At 37.6% G+C, this 15,856-nt stretch overlaps 1 protein-coding gene across 1 annotated transcript; it reads right to left on the bottom strand.

The window, feature by feature from the left end:
- Positions 1-238: 238 nt before the first annotated feature.
- On the bottom strand, positions 239-6,344 carry LOC106055925 (uncharacterized). The gene is made up of 3 exons (XM_013212418.2): positions 6,151-6,344; positions 3,264-3,879; positions 239-1,406 (listed from the first exon to the last, which is right to left on the bottom strand). The coding sequence occupies exons 1-3, from the start codon at positions 6,205-6,207 to the stop codon at positions 844-846; spliced, it is 1,236 nt and encodes a 411-aa protein (XP_013067872.2). The 5' UTR covers positions 6,208-6,344; the 3' UTR covers positions 239-843.
- Between the last annotated feature and the right edge of the window lie 9,512 nt (positions 6,345-15,856).

Genomic DNA, 15,856 nt, shown 5'->3' with positions numbered 1-15,856 from the left:
ACATTATCTAGGTAATTTGAACATTATCTAGGTAGTGTGAACATTATCTAGGTAATTTGAACATTATCTAGGTAGTGTGAACATTATCTAGGTAATTTGAACATTATCTAGGTAGTGTGAAAAAAATGAAACATTAACTGATTTTCCTAGTTAATCTGAACATTAACGAATTTTCGCACTGTAATGGTAACATGTATATCTTTTTTATATCTATAAAATCATAATAAAAACACGAGTATACATTTTATGATCTTGTTTTAATTCTCAAACATCCAATGGTCTAGTCACATGTTTCAATTAAAAACAAAAAAAAATTTACACCATTATGTAGACGTGACATTACCATAACAAAAACTTTCAATAAATAAACACAGATCAGTTCACCCAATCAAAGTTATCTGAGATACATTACATACATTTTTTAAACATAGAGATATCGCATTACAGCGGGTAGGTTAGTCGTAAGCAGACGAATCTCAAAGGTTAAAAGTCATGGGTCACTGCCTGCCTGACCTTTCTGTCAAGCAATTCAAGCAAAAAAAAAACGATTCTAACCGGTGGGTTGGGGTGTATTTACATATAAAGGTTTATAAATAAATGTCTGTAAATCCATAGCAATATTGAGCTAGCTATAGCTCTGAAAGGGGTGATTGAAGGCTTACAGGCCACACCATTTCCTTATGATACTCAGAAATAGAACTCCAGTCAACCGTGAAAAACAATACAGAGATAACTTTCTGCACCACATACATTTTTTATGAGTCTGCGAGTGTTGTGCGGGGGTATTAAAGAAAGAAATCAAAGTATATACATAATTTGATAAATACAAAACAGGTGTAGTATCTATGCATCTATCGTACAAATAAAGTCTTCTACGTCTTCAGAAATATCATGTGTTGTATCTTTAAGGACAATCACCCTAGAAAATCCAAGGACCTGCTGCCAGGCAAGGACGTAACTGGGCCTAACTGTTCCGTCAAGTACGACCAGAACTTTCGTTCCGTCACTCATCACAGTCCCCAACTCACCCACGATGCTTCTGAATTCAGATTCGTGCCTCTTGCTCAACACCAGCACCAGTCGTTTGTTTTGGCCGTTGGAGGGAATGCTGACGGGGAGTCGGCCTGGCCCACCTTCACTGGCACGCCTCTGTCTGCTCGCCTTCTTCCTCCATTTCTTGATAGCAGCGCGAACGCTTGGCCTTCTGTTGCCTTGACCTTTTAAATTCTGCGCAGAAGAACTCTCTGGGCCCAAACCGGATATTACGCGAAGGCGAGCGTGGCAATCTGAAGCTTGAAGCTTATTTGTAATCGTCTCCAACTGCTGTAGTCTGTCAAGACTGTCTTGCTCAGATAGCGGATTGTTGTCATAGGCAACAGTGACGTCAACATAATGTCGGCTACAAACTAATAAAAAAAAAGAAAACAAGTGAAGAATTATTAGTAAAAGAAAGGATTGTACTGTCTAACAATCTGTAGGCCTATACATTTTTGTGATTTTGTTTAGTAGAGAGTTCTGCTGTAGTATACTAACTACAAATAACAAGTGGACAGACAAGGAAAATGACGAATCCAGTGTGAAGTGGTGGTTTCTTCATTACCTCTGCTAAGGGACGCTAACAAGTCGCTTAAGATTTAAAGTGTTTTTTTTTTATTTTATTTTCTTCCATAAGTGTCAACAACCTCTTTTCTTTTAAGCAGGTCCTTATTAGAGAAGGGGGTTAGAGACTAACTTGTCTGATTATTATTATTATTATTATTGTTATTATTATTATTAATATTATTATTACTATTATGTTAGAAACGAACAACAGTACATAAGATGAAACAAAATTCATCGTAGTCCCTTTATCAGTTTCCATCAAGAAATTTTCTGGTGGTGTGGCAGGTCTGCAGAAGTACCGCCCTCTGACAGGCAACGAGAATGTTTCTAGGAATACCAAAGGCCTTGAAGGTATCTGTGAGGTCAGTTGTTATTATCCCCTCGGTTGATATAACAATGGGGTATATTGTTGTTTTAGATAATTTCCATAAACACTTCATCTTCAAGCCAAGGTTCCCATATTTTCGTTGCTATTCCATCTCAGTTTTTTTTCTTAAAGTATGAGATAGTGGTACGGCGATATCAATAATGGTAGCGGCCTTTTCTTTTTTATCTATGAGCAGCAGATCAGGGCAATTAAAATCTACCGTTTTTGTCAGTCAAAATAGGCCTATCCCAGTACAGTAGATGATCCGTAGACTCGAGAACCTCTTGTGGTGAGTATTTGTAATAAGGAGGAGTATCCTTACCGATCAAATTGTGTGTCAAAGCCAAGTGCTGGTGTATTAGCTTTGCAACTTGGTTAGGGCGACCTAGGTAAGCAGATTCCGATAGGGCTGAACATCCCGCCATTATGTGTTCAGTTGACTCACCCACATTTCCACATTTTCGGCATTTGTCAACAATATTGAGTGTTAGGATATGTTTCTCGTAATTTTTTGTCCTAATTACTCTGCCCTGTATTACTGTTACAAAGCCTTCAGTTTCAGGGTGGAGATGACCTGCTTTGAGCCATGCTAAGGAAGCAGCCTTGTCAATGTTGTCCCCATGTAATAAAGCCGGCAATTTTCCGTGGAGTGTTTTTTCTTCCCATTGGCGAATCTCATGCCATACGTCGTCCAAACCGACATTAACATCAACATTGTTTAGGTTCAGAGGGGTTGCAACATAGTCATATTTGCGTAGGAAGGAAACTAGTTCATTGCTGGAGTCGTGCAGTTTTGATTGTATTAAACTATATTAAACTTGCGTCTTACACAGTTTGAAGATGTTCTGTAATCCACGGTCTCCAGCCTTCCTGGGCAGGTATAACCTTATGGTGGAGGACTTGGGATGCAAACATCGAAATTTGGTTAATGATTTCGTCATGAGCCTGTCAATGTCATGTAGGTGAGTGTCAGTCCATTTGATGACTCTGGATGCCTAAAGGAGCACTGGGACGGTCCAGCTATTAATTGCAATGATGAGGTAATTTTGTGTTGAGAATTTTGTTTACTTTTTGCTTGTATTTGCTAAGAAAGTCCTCTTTTAATTTGTTATGGTTTATTGTGGTATTCTGGTTTATTCCAAGACCTTTATAAAGGGAGGCAGAGTTCAGTTCTTCGATGCCTTCAAATGCAATGTTGGTGTTGGCTGCCTTGCCCTTATTATTATTATTATTATTACTATTATTATTATGTATTCTCTAAGAATACAAGAAAAAAAAAAGACGAAATCCTTACCTTCAATAATGTTTCGTATCATTTTCGTCTTTGCCATGGTCAGTGTCTCGATGTCTGAGACATTAAGCTGAAAGTAAAGTTCACTGCTGCTTGCAGCCTCCTGGAGCTCTGTGCTTTCTTCAGCCTCTCCCACATTGACCACAATCACCACTACATCCTTTTCCAGAGACTTCAAGGCCGTCTTAACCACACTCGAAAAATTACCAGAGCCCCCCTCGTAAGCGATGACCACAGCTACTCGTGCCACGCCATCCCTCCCGCCGTTTCGACTTTCAAACATATTGTCCAGCACTTTGACCAGCGCGTGGATTTTGCGTCTCGGAGAGATGGGCTGGCGAATAGTGCTGACCATGAACTGAAGGTCCTCCATGTTGTTGCACGAGCTGAGCCTGAACCCTACCCCAACGTCCTCGCCACTGAAAGTCACGGCTCCGATGCGCGTTTGGCCTGGCTCCTGTCCGATCTCAAATACATTGGCAATGTCTTGTATTAATGTGGTAGTTCTGTTGAAAGCGATGTCCGATGCTTCATTGGAACTAGATGTATCAACTACAAAAATGACGTCAGCGGATTGGCCATGAACTTGGTTTAAAGATAAGCAGACGACAGCTAGCAACTGGAAAGAAATTATAAAAAAACATTTCTCTTATCAGTAGGCAGACATCTTACATCTCATCTGAAGGTTTTTAAACGAGGTCATTTTTTTTTAAAGGTTTGAGCTCTCACCATAGACATAAATAAATATAGACTGGCCAAAGGAAGTAACTTCATGTAACTTGAAAACATGTATATCTATTGTATTCGGATTTCCGAATTATGAAAAATTGCATGATCTTCATTCTTAGAGATTAAACAAAACTACACTGCCTCCGTATTTACAATATATATATAGGTGTGTGGCTGAAATAGATATGAATACTTAACTTTTATACTGCTCATAAATGCTGTATAATAAAGTACACAAAATTGCAAGTCACAAATTTTCATTTCATGAAACTCTTTAATCGGCCAGTCTATATTTATTTATGTCTATGGCTCTCACATAGAAAAAATACAATTTTCAATGTGCGAAATTGAGTACGAAATAGCGCGCATACAATTTAACAGATCTAGTTTCTAATTATATTTATTTATTTTGATTATCTTATCTTATCTTATATAATACAGACGTTACTTCAAAAAAGAAGATGATTACGTCCTACGCGTCATGCATTTAGTCATGCATATTAACCAATGACTTAAATTCTGCCAAGTCACTGGTTTTCCTGGCTAGCTCAGGCAACCCATTCCATGCTCTAATAGCACTAGGGAAGAAGGAGTATTTGTACAAATTTGTCCTAGCACACATTAGAGACACATTTCTTATTCCATATGCTAGGACTAATTCCTACAAGTGCTTTTTTTTCTTCTTCTTTAGTGCCATTAGAGAATGGAATGGGTCGCCTGAAGTAGCCAGGAAAACTAACGAGTTAGCAGAGTTTTAAGTCCCTGATTAACACGCATGACTAGATCGACACATGAAACGAGTAGGACGTAATCATCTTCTCGTTTGAAGTAACGTCTGTAATCTATAAGATCAGATACGATTGATTAGTTCTGCAAGTGATAGGAAACTCTTTATTAATTTCCGTGCATATATATCTTCTTTACGACAAGATAACAGCAAACTTCTGGACACAAACCTTATCCTACAAGAAGAAACAATCTCCAGTCTGGATAGAAAAACATAATAAATTGTACAACTACGAAGCCTTCATTTGGGCCAGACAATGGACCTCATTCACCAATCGTAAACAAACAACATTTAGCCACGTGGTGCTCTATCTCTTCTATATAATTTACGATCTCATGTTTAATTCATGATGGTTATCACGTGACAGTTTTTTCGTTGTTTAATCAATAAGATCACGTGACTAAATGTTGTTTGTTTACGATTGGTGAATAAGGTCCATTCCCTTGTCTAAGATGCCGTCGCTGTGGCCAAAACGTCAACAAAAAGTTTACTTGTTATCAGTGGGTTGTGTCAGGGGCAGGTATGGCGAGAGTGAATATGTTACTTTGTTGATATTTTGGTATGATAGTTATATCCATTTTGTTTATGTACTTCCAGGCCCAGGTTATGAATGTAAACAGTCTTGCACGTGTTGTGAACTGAATGGTTAAGTCTTCGTTGAATGTGAGAGAGAGTGTGTTAGGTAGTGGGGTCTTGTTCCCGGTCCAAGAAGGTTTGTCAGTTGCTTCCTGGACTGGTGTTTGTGTAATAATATTTTCTGAGAGTGTCGCTGCTATTGTGTATATAATTGGATATTAAAGCTATTATTATTTTTCATGGATAGCTGAAGTTGGCATTTATTTAGTATTAATTAATTGTTCTTGTGTATCCCCTAATGAGCCAGGCAAGAAAAGAACCTGACAGGTTGAAATCAAGTGTCTATATAAAGTACTAATTAAGTTGGTGAGTTCACAGATCAAATGCTGATTTAACCTCAGGTTTACATAAACAAGGAAATTCTATGCCGAACAGGGAGTCGAACACTTAGTGGGGTTATGACAGAGCGTCGCATGAGGTTTGCGGGACATGTTCTCCGACAAAATGAACTCCGCATACCAATAGTTGCAATGACATGGAGGCCGATACGAGGAAAGCGCGAACATGACGTTGGCGCCACACTTTCATGGAGGACCTTAGACCAGTGGGCACCAGGTGGGAGGAGGCTTCAGACACTGCCAGTGACAGATCTTAGTTGAGACAGCTTGCCGCCCAATGTGCCGAACGGCTAGGGAGGACCTAAGTGTAAGTCCAAGTTACACATAGTATGTCAGATAACAATTTTCGCAATTATTTAACATTCTTTCATACCAATCACTAGACAAGAAGTCTACTTACCAACTGGCAGAAACTAAATTCGTCTTTTAAAACCTTCATGCCAGATTGTTTCCACATCTTCACCTTGTAAGACACGATTTCAGTGGAAAACTGAAAAATACAATGTTGGTAGTCCCTCGAAGTACTGACCAACTCAGGCAAGCTTATAAATACTTTCTGGACTGGCAGACCATGACGTCACTTTGGTGGGAAACTCGCCCACAAACAAAACAATTGTACGGTATGACGTAAAGCATCCTCTGCTAAGTGGCTGTTTGGTTGGGGGGGGGGGGGGAGTGTGAAATGTGACATTGTAATATTTCAGTCGACTATAAAAACGAAAGCCAGGAAGTTTCGAAGTAAACTGTCAATTGTAGTCACTTAGCTGACATCCTGAATGACAACCACTGTAATACAACCACCTGTGTTATGGTTGTGGCCAAATAGTTTTGTTTACCAACTAATCCAACTTAATAAAAAAATATACAATATATTGTTTGTTTTAGTTCAGATTGATAGTATCTTCCTCATTTGTTACAATACGTAACCTGTTAGAGCTTTGAATAGTTCTATAGTTTTTGTAACATTGTATTAAGTTAAAAGCAGCTCTTCAATCGAAACTCAAATATGTTCCACTTTAATATTGCTTCTTTTTCTGTATTATTTTATTTAGTATGAAAACCCGAGGCGGAGACTAAATCTCTTACCTATTAATAAAGACTTTATTATCTATATATGTTTCTTGATTCTAATCTTTTTATGTTTATTGATCTTAACCTTAATCTTTATGTTTTTCGATCTTAATCTTTATATGTTTCTTGATCTTAATCTTTGTGTTTCTTGATCATAATCTTTATATATTTCTTGATCCTAATCATTAGGTTTGTTGATCATAATCTCATTTTTTTTGTCATAAACTTTACGTTACTTGATCATAATCTTTACTCTTCGTGACAGTAATGGCATGATCTCTAGATGTTTCTTTATCTTAATCCAAAAACTCTAGCAAGCTCTCCAACAAACTCAGGCCACCTCTCTCCAACAAACTCAGGCCACCTCTCTCCAACAAGCTCAGGCCACCTCTCTGCAACAAACTCAGGCCACCTCTCTCCAACAAACTCAGGCCACCTCTCTCCAACAAACTCAGGCCTTCACTCTCCAACAAGCTCAGGCCACCTCTCTCCAAAAAGCTCAGGCCACCTCTCTCCAACAAACTCAGGCCACCTCTCTCCAACAAACTCAGGCCACCTCTCTCCAACAAGCTCAGGCCACCTCTCTCCAACAAACTCAGACCACCTCTCTCCAACAAACTCAGACCACCTCTCTCCAACAAGCTCAGGCCACCTCTCTCCAACAAACTCAGGCCACCTCTCTCCAACAAACTCAGGCCACCTCTCTCCAACAAGCTCAGGCCACCTCTCTCCAACAAACTCAGGCCACATCTCTACAACAAACTCAGGCCACCTCTCTCCAACAAACTCTGGCCACATCTCTACAACAAACTCTGGCCACCTCCCTCCAACAAACTCAGACCACCTCTCTCCAACAAACTCAGACCACCTCTCTCTAACAAACTCAGACCACCTCTCTCTAACAAGCCCATGCCCCTCAAACAATGTCTTTCCCCTCCTACAATCTCTGGCCAACAATCTTCAACCATTTAACTTCCGCCGTTTTCTCACACATTCGTTTCTCACGAATATCCGTTTCATCTTTTGTAGTGTTTGAAATTCAAATATTCAGCCTCAAGGATGTTTGTTGACTTTTAAAAAAATGACAGGATAGATATTTGTCACTAACATGAGGCGTAATTACACAAGTATCAGACATAGTCTGGTTCCTTCGTATCTATCTCTATCAACCCTCCACCTATGTATCAAACTAAATCAGACATAGCCTCTTTTCTTCGTATCGATCTCTATCAACCCTCTACCTATGTATCAAACTAAATCAGACATAGCCTCTTTTCTTCGTATCGATCTGTATCAACCCTCCACCTATGTATCAAACTAAATCAGACATAGCCTCTTTTCTTCGTATCGATCTGTATCAACCCTCTACCTATGTATCAAACTAAATCAGACATAGCCTCTTTTCTTCGTATCGATCTGTATCAACCCTCCACCTATGTATCAAACTAAATCAGACATAGCCTCTTTTCTTCGTATCGATCTCTATCAACCCTCTACCTATGTATCAAACTAAATCAGACATATCCTCTTTTCTTCGTATCGATCTGTATCAACCCTCCACGTATGTATCAAACTAAATCAGACATATCCTCTTTTCTTCGTATCGATCTGTATCAACCCTCCACCTATGTATCAAACTAAATCAGACATATCCTCTTTTCTTCGTATCGATCTGTATCAACCCTCCACCTATGTATCAAACTAAATCAGACATATCCTCTTTTCTTCGTATCGATCTGTATCAACCCTCTACCTAATACCTATGTGTTACTCATGGAAATTACAAATAACATTTTGTCAACAACACAAGAACTAGGCATAGATCAGTTTCCATATGAGGTAGTAATAAACTCCCTATAAAAATGTTTATCACAGACTAGACTTTGTTGTTTAACCTACTCAAAACAATCTATATTAAAGTTTTCCACATTCGTAATGTTACAAATAAGAAATGACATAATTCATACAATTTATTCCAAACGGTTGGAAGAGTGGGGGGTAGTAATCGCTGTTATTTCATTTTGTATTTGTTTGAAAAGAAAACAAAACGATTTAGGTGTTTGAAATTTGTATAAATCTGTTTGAAAAAATAGAATGAAACAACAACATGCATTACAAAGTTTAAACCAAAGTTTATATGCAGACAGTAAAAACATTTCCGTGAAAATACGGAAACTAAAACTCTATGGCCATATTACAAGGTCTTCGGGGCTTGCAAAGACCTTCATACAGGAAACAGTACCAGGAAAAAAAAGAAGAAGAGGTAGAGAGAGAAAGCGATGGGCATGCCAATGAAAGAGGTTCTGTCCATGGCGAAAGACAGGAATGGAGGAAGACGGTGGACAAATCTCGTGTGGTGCCCCAACGGTCCAACAGACTAAGGGATAGGTGAAGGTGAAACATTTCTATTTTTCGTAATTTCACAAATGTTTCGTGTGTTCATTTCATTCCATTTTAAATGGCAGCCAGTGTCTTTTTAAGACCAAGGAGTATTCTTCATGATGGTTTCAGCTCAAGATCAAAGTTTTCTGTTTGTTATAAGTAATACTACAAATAATGTCCTGTTGAATGCCAGTGTAGACAGTGTAGTGGCAATACGTATTGTTCGGAGCACATATCTCTAAAGACCAAAGAAAAACTGCCGCCGAAGACAGGTGAAGAAAGGAAAAAGACAACTAGCCTTGTCTCCGTTAGACGTGGCATAATATGTGGGTCACAGCTGGGTCTGTATTGTCACGTGAAATTCTGCAATTGATTTTAATCTTCGGTATACCGTTTTTTTTAAGTAAACAACGTAATTTTAAGTCATAGTTAGTTGAGTATTAAATACTATCAAACCTTTTATTATTACAAAGTAGCATTTAGGTTTTAATGTATGAGAGACATAAATTTCAGTTTGCTTACTCCGTATTACTCTCCCCACCCCCGGGTCCATAACTCAATCATCATTAATTCATTATCATAAAACTTCAAGCCATAGACAGTTCAATGGATAAATAGAGAAGTGTAGTGCAAAGAAAAAAAAATCCTGTCAAAATAAAAGATAAACCCTATCTAGCCGACCGACTTATGTGGTCTAGCCCACGGACCTATGTGGTCTAGCCTGACTCAACTATTTTTAAATGATGTCCGTCAATCAATGTGAGTTGTCTATGTTTTGTTGTAAGGATTTTCCCCTCAGACTTCTCACATACACAAACAGACATACACTTTCAATAGAGCTGTAAAAAAACGGAAGCTCATGCAAAAATGAAAAAACATGAATTAGAACCACGAGTCAATCAGTTTAATAATTTAAACATCGCGTCACAAATGTATTTCTCGTTAAAATATTTTTGGCACCAAAGAAACAAAAAGTTTAAACACTTTGAAAACGACGAGACAATCTGAGCAGAAAATTAACAATAGACCCACCCACTGTTAGGTCTGCACATGACAAGTTGCTTCCTTTATTTTCTTTTTTTAACAAAAATCCTTCTCTGTTCACATATCGTGTAAATCTAATGGACCTCATTCACCAATCGTAAATAAACAACATTGTGCCACAGGTTTCCCTACCTCTTCTATACAAATTACAATCTAATTTTAATCAACAATGGTTATCACGTGACAGTTATGCCCCGTTGTTGTGTCATTATTATCACGTGACCGTTCGTTTTGGTGAATAAGGTCAATTGTTTATATTCTGATGTGCTTAGCAGATATCAACCTTGTTATGCAGGTCGCAACTGGGTTTATCCAGTCATGTGAAGCACAGCAATTATCCTTTATCGGGTAAATCCATTTTCATTGTCCACTTTCATTTTCATGAGAAAATTAAAAAGTGATATGGAGACATGTTTGACATATATTCAATGCACTAGATCCAGCTAATTTTAATTATTATTAGTATTACTATTGATGGTTGTCTTATTGAAGGCTTATAACCTTGAATGCCCATGGCACTACACTAAATAAATATAACTTTCACTTTCAGACGGAAATGGTTCCAATAGTTTATCCATGGTTTATCCAATGTCGACTAAACGGGTAAATCCATTTTCATAGTCCACTTTCATTTCCTTAAGAAAATTAAAAAGTGATACGGAAACATGTTTTAGATTTTAGATATATTCAATGCACTAGATCAGTGATACACAAACTAAGGCCCGCGGGTAATATCCAGCTAGTTATGATTATATTAGAAACGAACGAGTATTTATTCTCTGGCACTGCCAGGGTCGAGTTTCGTTTAAGAGAAACAAAACTCATTGTAGTCCCTTTAACAGTTTCCACTAAGGAATTTTCTGGTGATATGGCAGGCCTGCAGTAGTACCGCTCTCTAACAGGCAACAAGAATCTTCCTAGGAATGTTACGGGCCTTGAAGGTAACTGAGGTCAGTTGTCATTATCCCCCGGTTGATATAAAAATGGGGTATATTACTTTGGATAACTTCCATAAACGCTTAATCTTTAAGCCTAGGTTCCCTTGTTTTCTTTGTTTTTCCATTTCAGTTTTTTCTTAAATTACGAGACAGTGGTACGGCGATGTCAATAATGGTAGCGGCTTTTTCTTTTTTATCAATGAACAGCAGATCAGGACAATGAAAATCTACCATTTTATTGGTCAAAATAGGCCTATCCCAGTACAGTAGATGATTCGTAGACTCGAGAACCTCTTGTGGTGAGTATTTGTAATAAGGAGGAGTACCCTTACTGATCAAATTATTTATGTCAAAGCCAGTGTTGGTGTATTAACTTTGCAACTTGGTAAGCAGATTCTGATAAGGCTGAACATCCTGCCATTATGTGTTCAATTGAATCACTCACATCTCCACATTTTCAGCATTTGTCAACATTATTATTTATTATTATTAGAGAATAAGTGTAACATGGACACAGAGAGATAGAAAAAAAAACACAATTTCATCATAGATATTATTATATATATATATATATATATATATAATGAATGATGTTTATAATAAATTAATAGAATGTGTAAATATTTAGTAGATGCTCTGTGACCTACAAGAAGATTGACACACTTGAATGTTGTTTTCCAATGAGAGAATCATGTTTTTACTTCTCTGTAACACACTTTCTCTGCTCATTATTGTAACACTGACATACTTTACCCATCTCTGTAACACACTTTCTCTGCTCATTATTGTAACACTGACATACTTTACCCATCTCTGTAACACACTTTCTCTGCTCATTATTGTAACACTGACATACTTTACCCATCTCTGTAACACACTTTCTCTGCTCATTATTGTAACACTGACATACTTTACCCATCTCTGTAACACACTTTCTCTGCTCATTATTGTAACACTGACATACTTTACCCATCTCTGTAACACACTTTCTCTGCTCATTATTGTAACACTGACATACTTTACCCATCTCTGTAACACACTTTCTCTGCTCATTATTGTAACACTGACATACTTTACCCATCTCTGTAACACACTTTCTCTGCTCATTATTGTAACACTGACATACTTTACCCATCTCTGTAACACACTTTCTCTGCTCATTATTGTAACACTGACATACTTTACCCATCTCTGTAACACACTTTCTCTGCTCATTATTGTAACACTGACATACTTTACCCATCTCTGTAACACACTTTCTCTGCTCATTATTGTAACACTGACATACTTTACCCATCTCTGTAACACACTTTCTCTGCTCATTATTGTAACACTGACATACTTTACCCATCTCTGTAACACACTTTCTCTGCTCATTATTGTAACACTGACATACTTTACCCATCTCTGTAACACACTTTCTCTGCTCATTATTGTAACACTGACATACTTTACCCATCTCTGTAACACACTTTCTCTGCTCATTATTGTAACACTGACATACTTTACCCATCTCTGTAACACACTTTCTCTGCTCATTATTGTAACACTGACATACTTTACCCATCTCTGTAACACACTTTCTCTGCTCATTATTGTAACACTGACATACTTTACCCATCTCTGTAACACACTTTCTCTGCTCATTATTGTAACACTGACATACTTTACCCATCTCTGTAACACACTTTCTCTGCTCATTATTGTAACACTGACATACTTTACCCATCTCTGTAACACACTTTCTCTGCTCATTATTGTAACACTGACATACTTTACCCATCTCTGTAACACACTTTCTCTGCTCATTATTGTAACACTGACATACTTTACCCATCTCTGTAACACACTTTCTCTGCTCATTATTGTAACACTGACATACTTTACCCATCTCTGTAACACACTTTCTCTGCTCATTATTGTAACACTGACATACTTTACCCATCTCTGTAACACACTTTCTCTGCTCATTATTGTAACACTGACATACTTTACCCATCTCTGTAACACACTTTCTCTGCTCATTATTGTAACACTGACATACTTTACCCATCTCTGTAACACACTTTCTCTGCTCATTATTGTAACACTGACATACTTTACCCATCTCTGTAACACACTTTCTCTGCTCATTATTGTAACACTGACATACTTTACCCATCTCTGTAACACACTTTCTCTGCTCATTATTGTAACACTGACATACTTTACCCATCTCTGTAACACACTTTCTCTGCTCATTATTGTAACACTGACATACTTTACCCATCTCTGTAACACACTTTCTCTGCTCATTATTGTAACACTGACATACTTTACCCATCTCTGTAACACACTTTCTCTGCTCATTATTGTAACACTGACATACTTTACCCATCTCTGTAACACACTTTCTCTGCTCATTATTGTAACACTGACATACTTTACCCATCTCTGTAACACACTTTCTCTGCTCATTATTGTAACACTGACATACTTTACCCATCTCTGTAACACACTTTCTCTGCTCATTATTGTAACACTGACATACTTTACCCATCTCTGTAACACACTTTCTCTGCTCATTATTGTAACACTGACATACTTTACCCATCTCTGTAACACACTTTCTCTGCTCATTATTGTAACACTGACATACTTTACCCATCTCTGTAACACACTTTCTCTGCTCATTATTGTAACACTGACATACTTTACCCATCTCTGTAACACACTTTCTCTGCTCATTATTGTAACACTGACATACTTTACCCATCTCTGTAACACACTTTCTCTGCTCATTATTGTAACACTGACATACTTTACCCATCTCTGTAACACACTTTCTCTGCTCATTATTGTAACACTGACATACTTTACCCATCTCTGTAACACACTTTCTCTGCTCATTATTGTAACACTGACATACTTTACCCATCTCTGTAACACACTTTCTCTGCTCATTATTGTAACACTGACATACTTTACCCATCTCTGTAACACACTTTCTCTGCTCATTATTGTAACACTGACATACTTTACCCATCTCTGTAACACACTTTCTCTGCTCATTATTGTAACACTGACATACTTTACCCATCTCTGTAACACACTTTCTCTGCTCATTATTGTAACACTGACATACTTTACCCATCTCTGTAACACACTTTCTCTGCTCATTATTGTAACACTGACATACTTTACCCATCTCTGTAACACACTTTCTCTGCTCATTATTGTAACACTGACATACTTTACCCATCTCTGTAACACACTTTCTCTGCTCATTATTGTAACACTGACATACTTTACCCATCTCTGTAACACATTCTGTAGGGAGGGATACGATCACAGACACTGACCTCTCAAATCTGTACAAAATGTAACTTGAGTGAAGTATTAGCTGGTTCCTCGATTTCAGGGTTATCTTCTCTTAAGCGTGTTGTCTCGTTTTGTTTGCCGCTAGATCTTCGACTAGATCTCAGAACTTTCACATCAGTGCCTGGACCGAGACTAATCGTAGGTCTGAACACTGACCTATGACATGGCAACGAGCTATTGTTCCACACTGACCATAGATTACCACCTCACAGGTCAGTGCTCAGGTCTATGACGATAGATCCCGCCTGGACACACACTCATGAGATGTAAGCCGAACATGTGCTAAGCTTTTAACCATATCAAATAAAATAAAATATATGGTGCTTGATATCGTAGTTGTCTTAGTTGATATTTCACTGCATTTGTAGTAAACATAAAATAAGCAGAAAATTTTTTTTTTAATGTATAATATAATTATTGAATAATAACAAGTTTTGTAAATATAAATATTTTTTATATAATATGTTTGTGTAAACAATTAAATGACAAGTTTGAAGTCTAAGGCATAAACAATATTGCTTGGGGAGTATTGGGTTAAATATTTAGCTTATTTATGTTTACACGTAGAATAAATAATAATGCAAAGGAATGGAGCTGTTCCGTATTTCTTCCACGGCCTCGTTCATTTCATTCCTATTTCAATGGGAAAATGGTGTACATCTACACATTTTAAAATCTTTAATTTACAAAATTATATTACAATAATTTACTATTTGAAAATGGTGTGCCTGTTAGTGAGATATGCTGGACAGTCGTTCAGTTGTCTCGATGGTAAAGGGTTCATACCTTGCCCGCTGCCATCCCACGTCGTTCTGTGTGTGTGTGTGTGGGCGGGGGGGGGGTAGACTAGGAAGCAGATTATCCTTAACTTTAATTTTGAAGGACCATCCAATAAAAAAACATGTAAAACTTATGATAGTCTATGTAGATCTTCTAGAACCCTAGGCCTAGTACTAGATGTAGATCTTCATCTAGAAAGATACAGCCATTGGTCTTAACCACGTGACTTAGCTTAAAGTAGGTCAGAGCCGGTCAGAGATACGGAACAACCCCCATTGAATACAGAAATACATAATAACAAAGGTTCCGTAAAGTACACAACGTCTATGCCATCTATACATTTTGCAATATGTCAAAACAAAATGCAGTCATTCAATGATCATTCTATTTGTCAGTCAGGTCAAACGAACACTCAGACAATTTTGCAATGTGATACTATCTACTTTATATTATTTACAAACACTTCAACATTAGCATGAAAGACCACTTACATTGATTTAAACACTCTAACATACTTATAAAAGAAAATGT

The sequence above is a fragment of the Biomphalaria glabrata genome, chromosome 3 (genome assembly GCF_947242115.1).
Source record: "Biomphalaria glabrata chromosome 3, xgBioGlab47.1, whole genome shotgun sequence".
Classification (NCBI taxonomy): domain Eukaryota; kingdom Metazoa; phylum Mollusca; class Gastropoda; family Planorbidae; genus Biomphalaria; species Biomphalaria glabrata.
The sequence above is the reverse complement of the archived record's forward strand: the minus strand, read 5'-3'. Positions and strand labels throughout refer to the sequence as shown.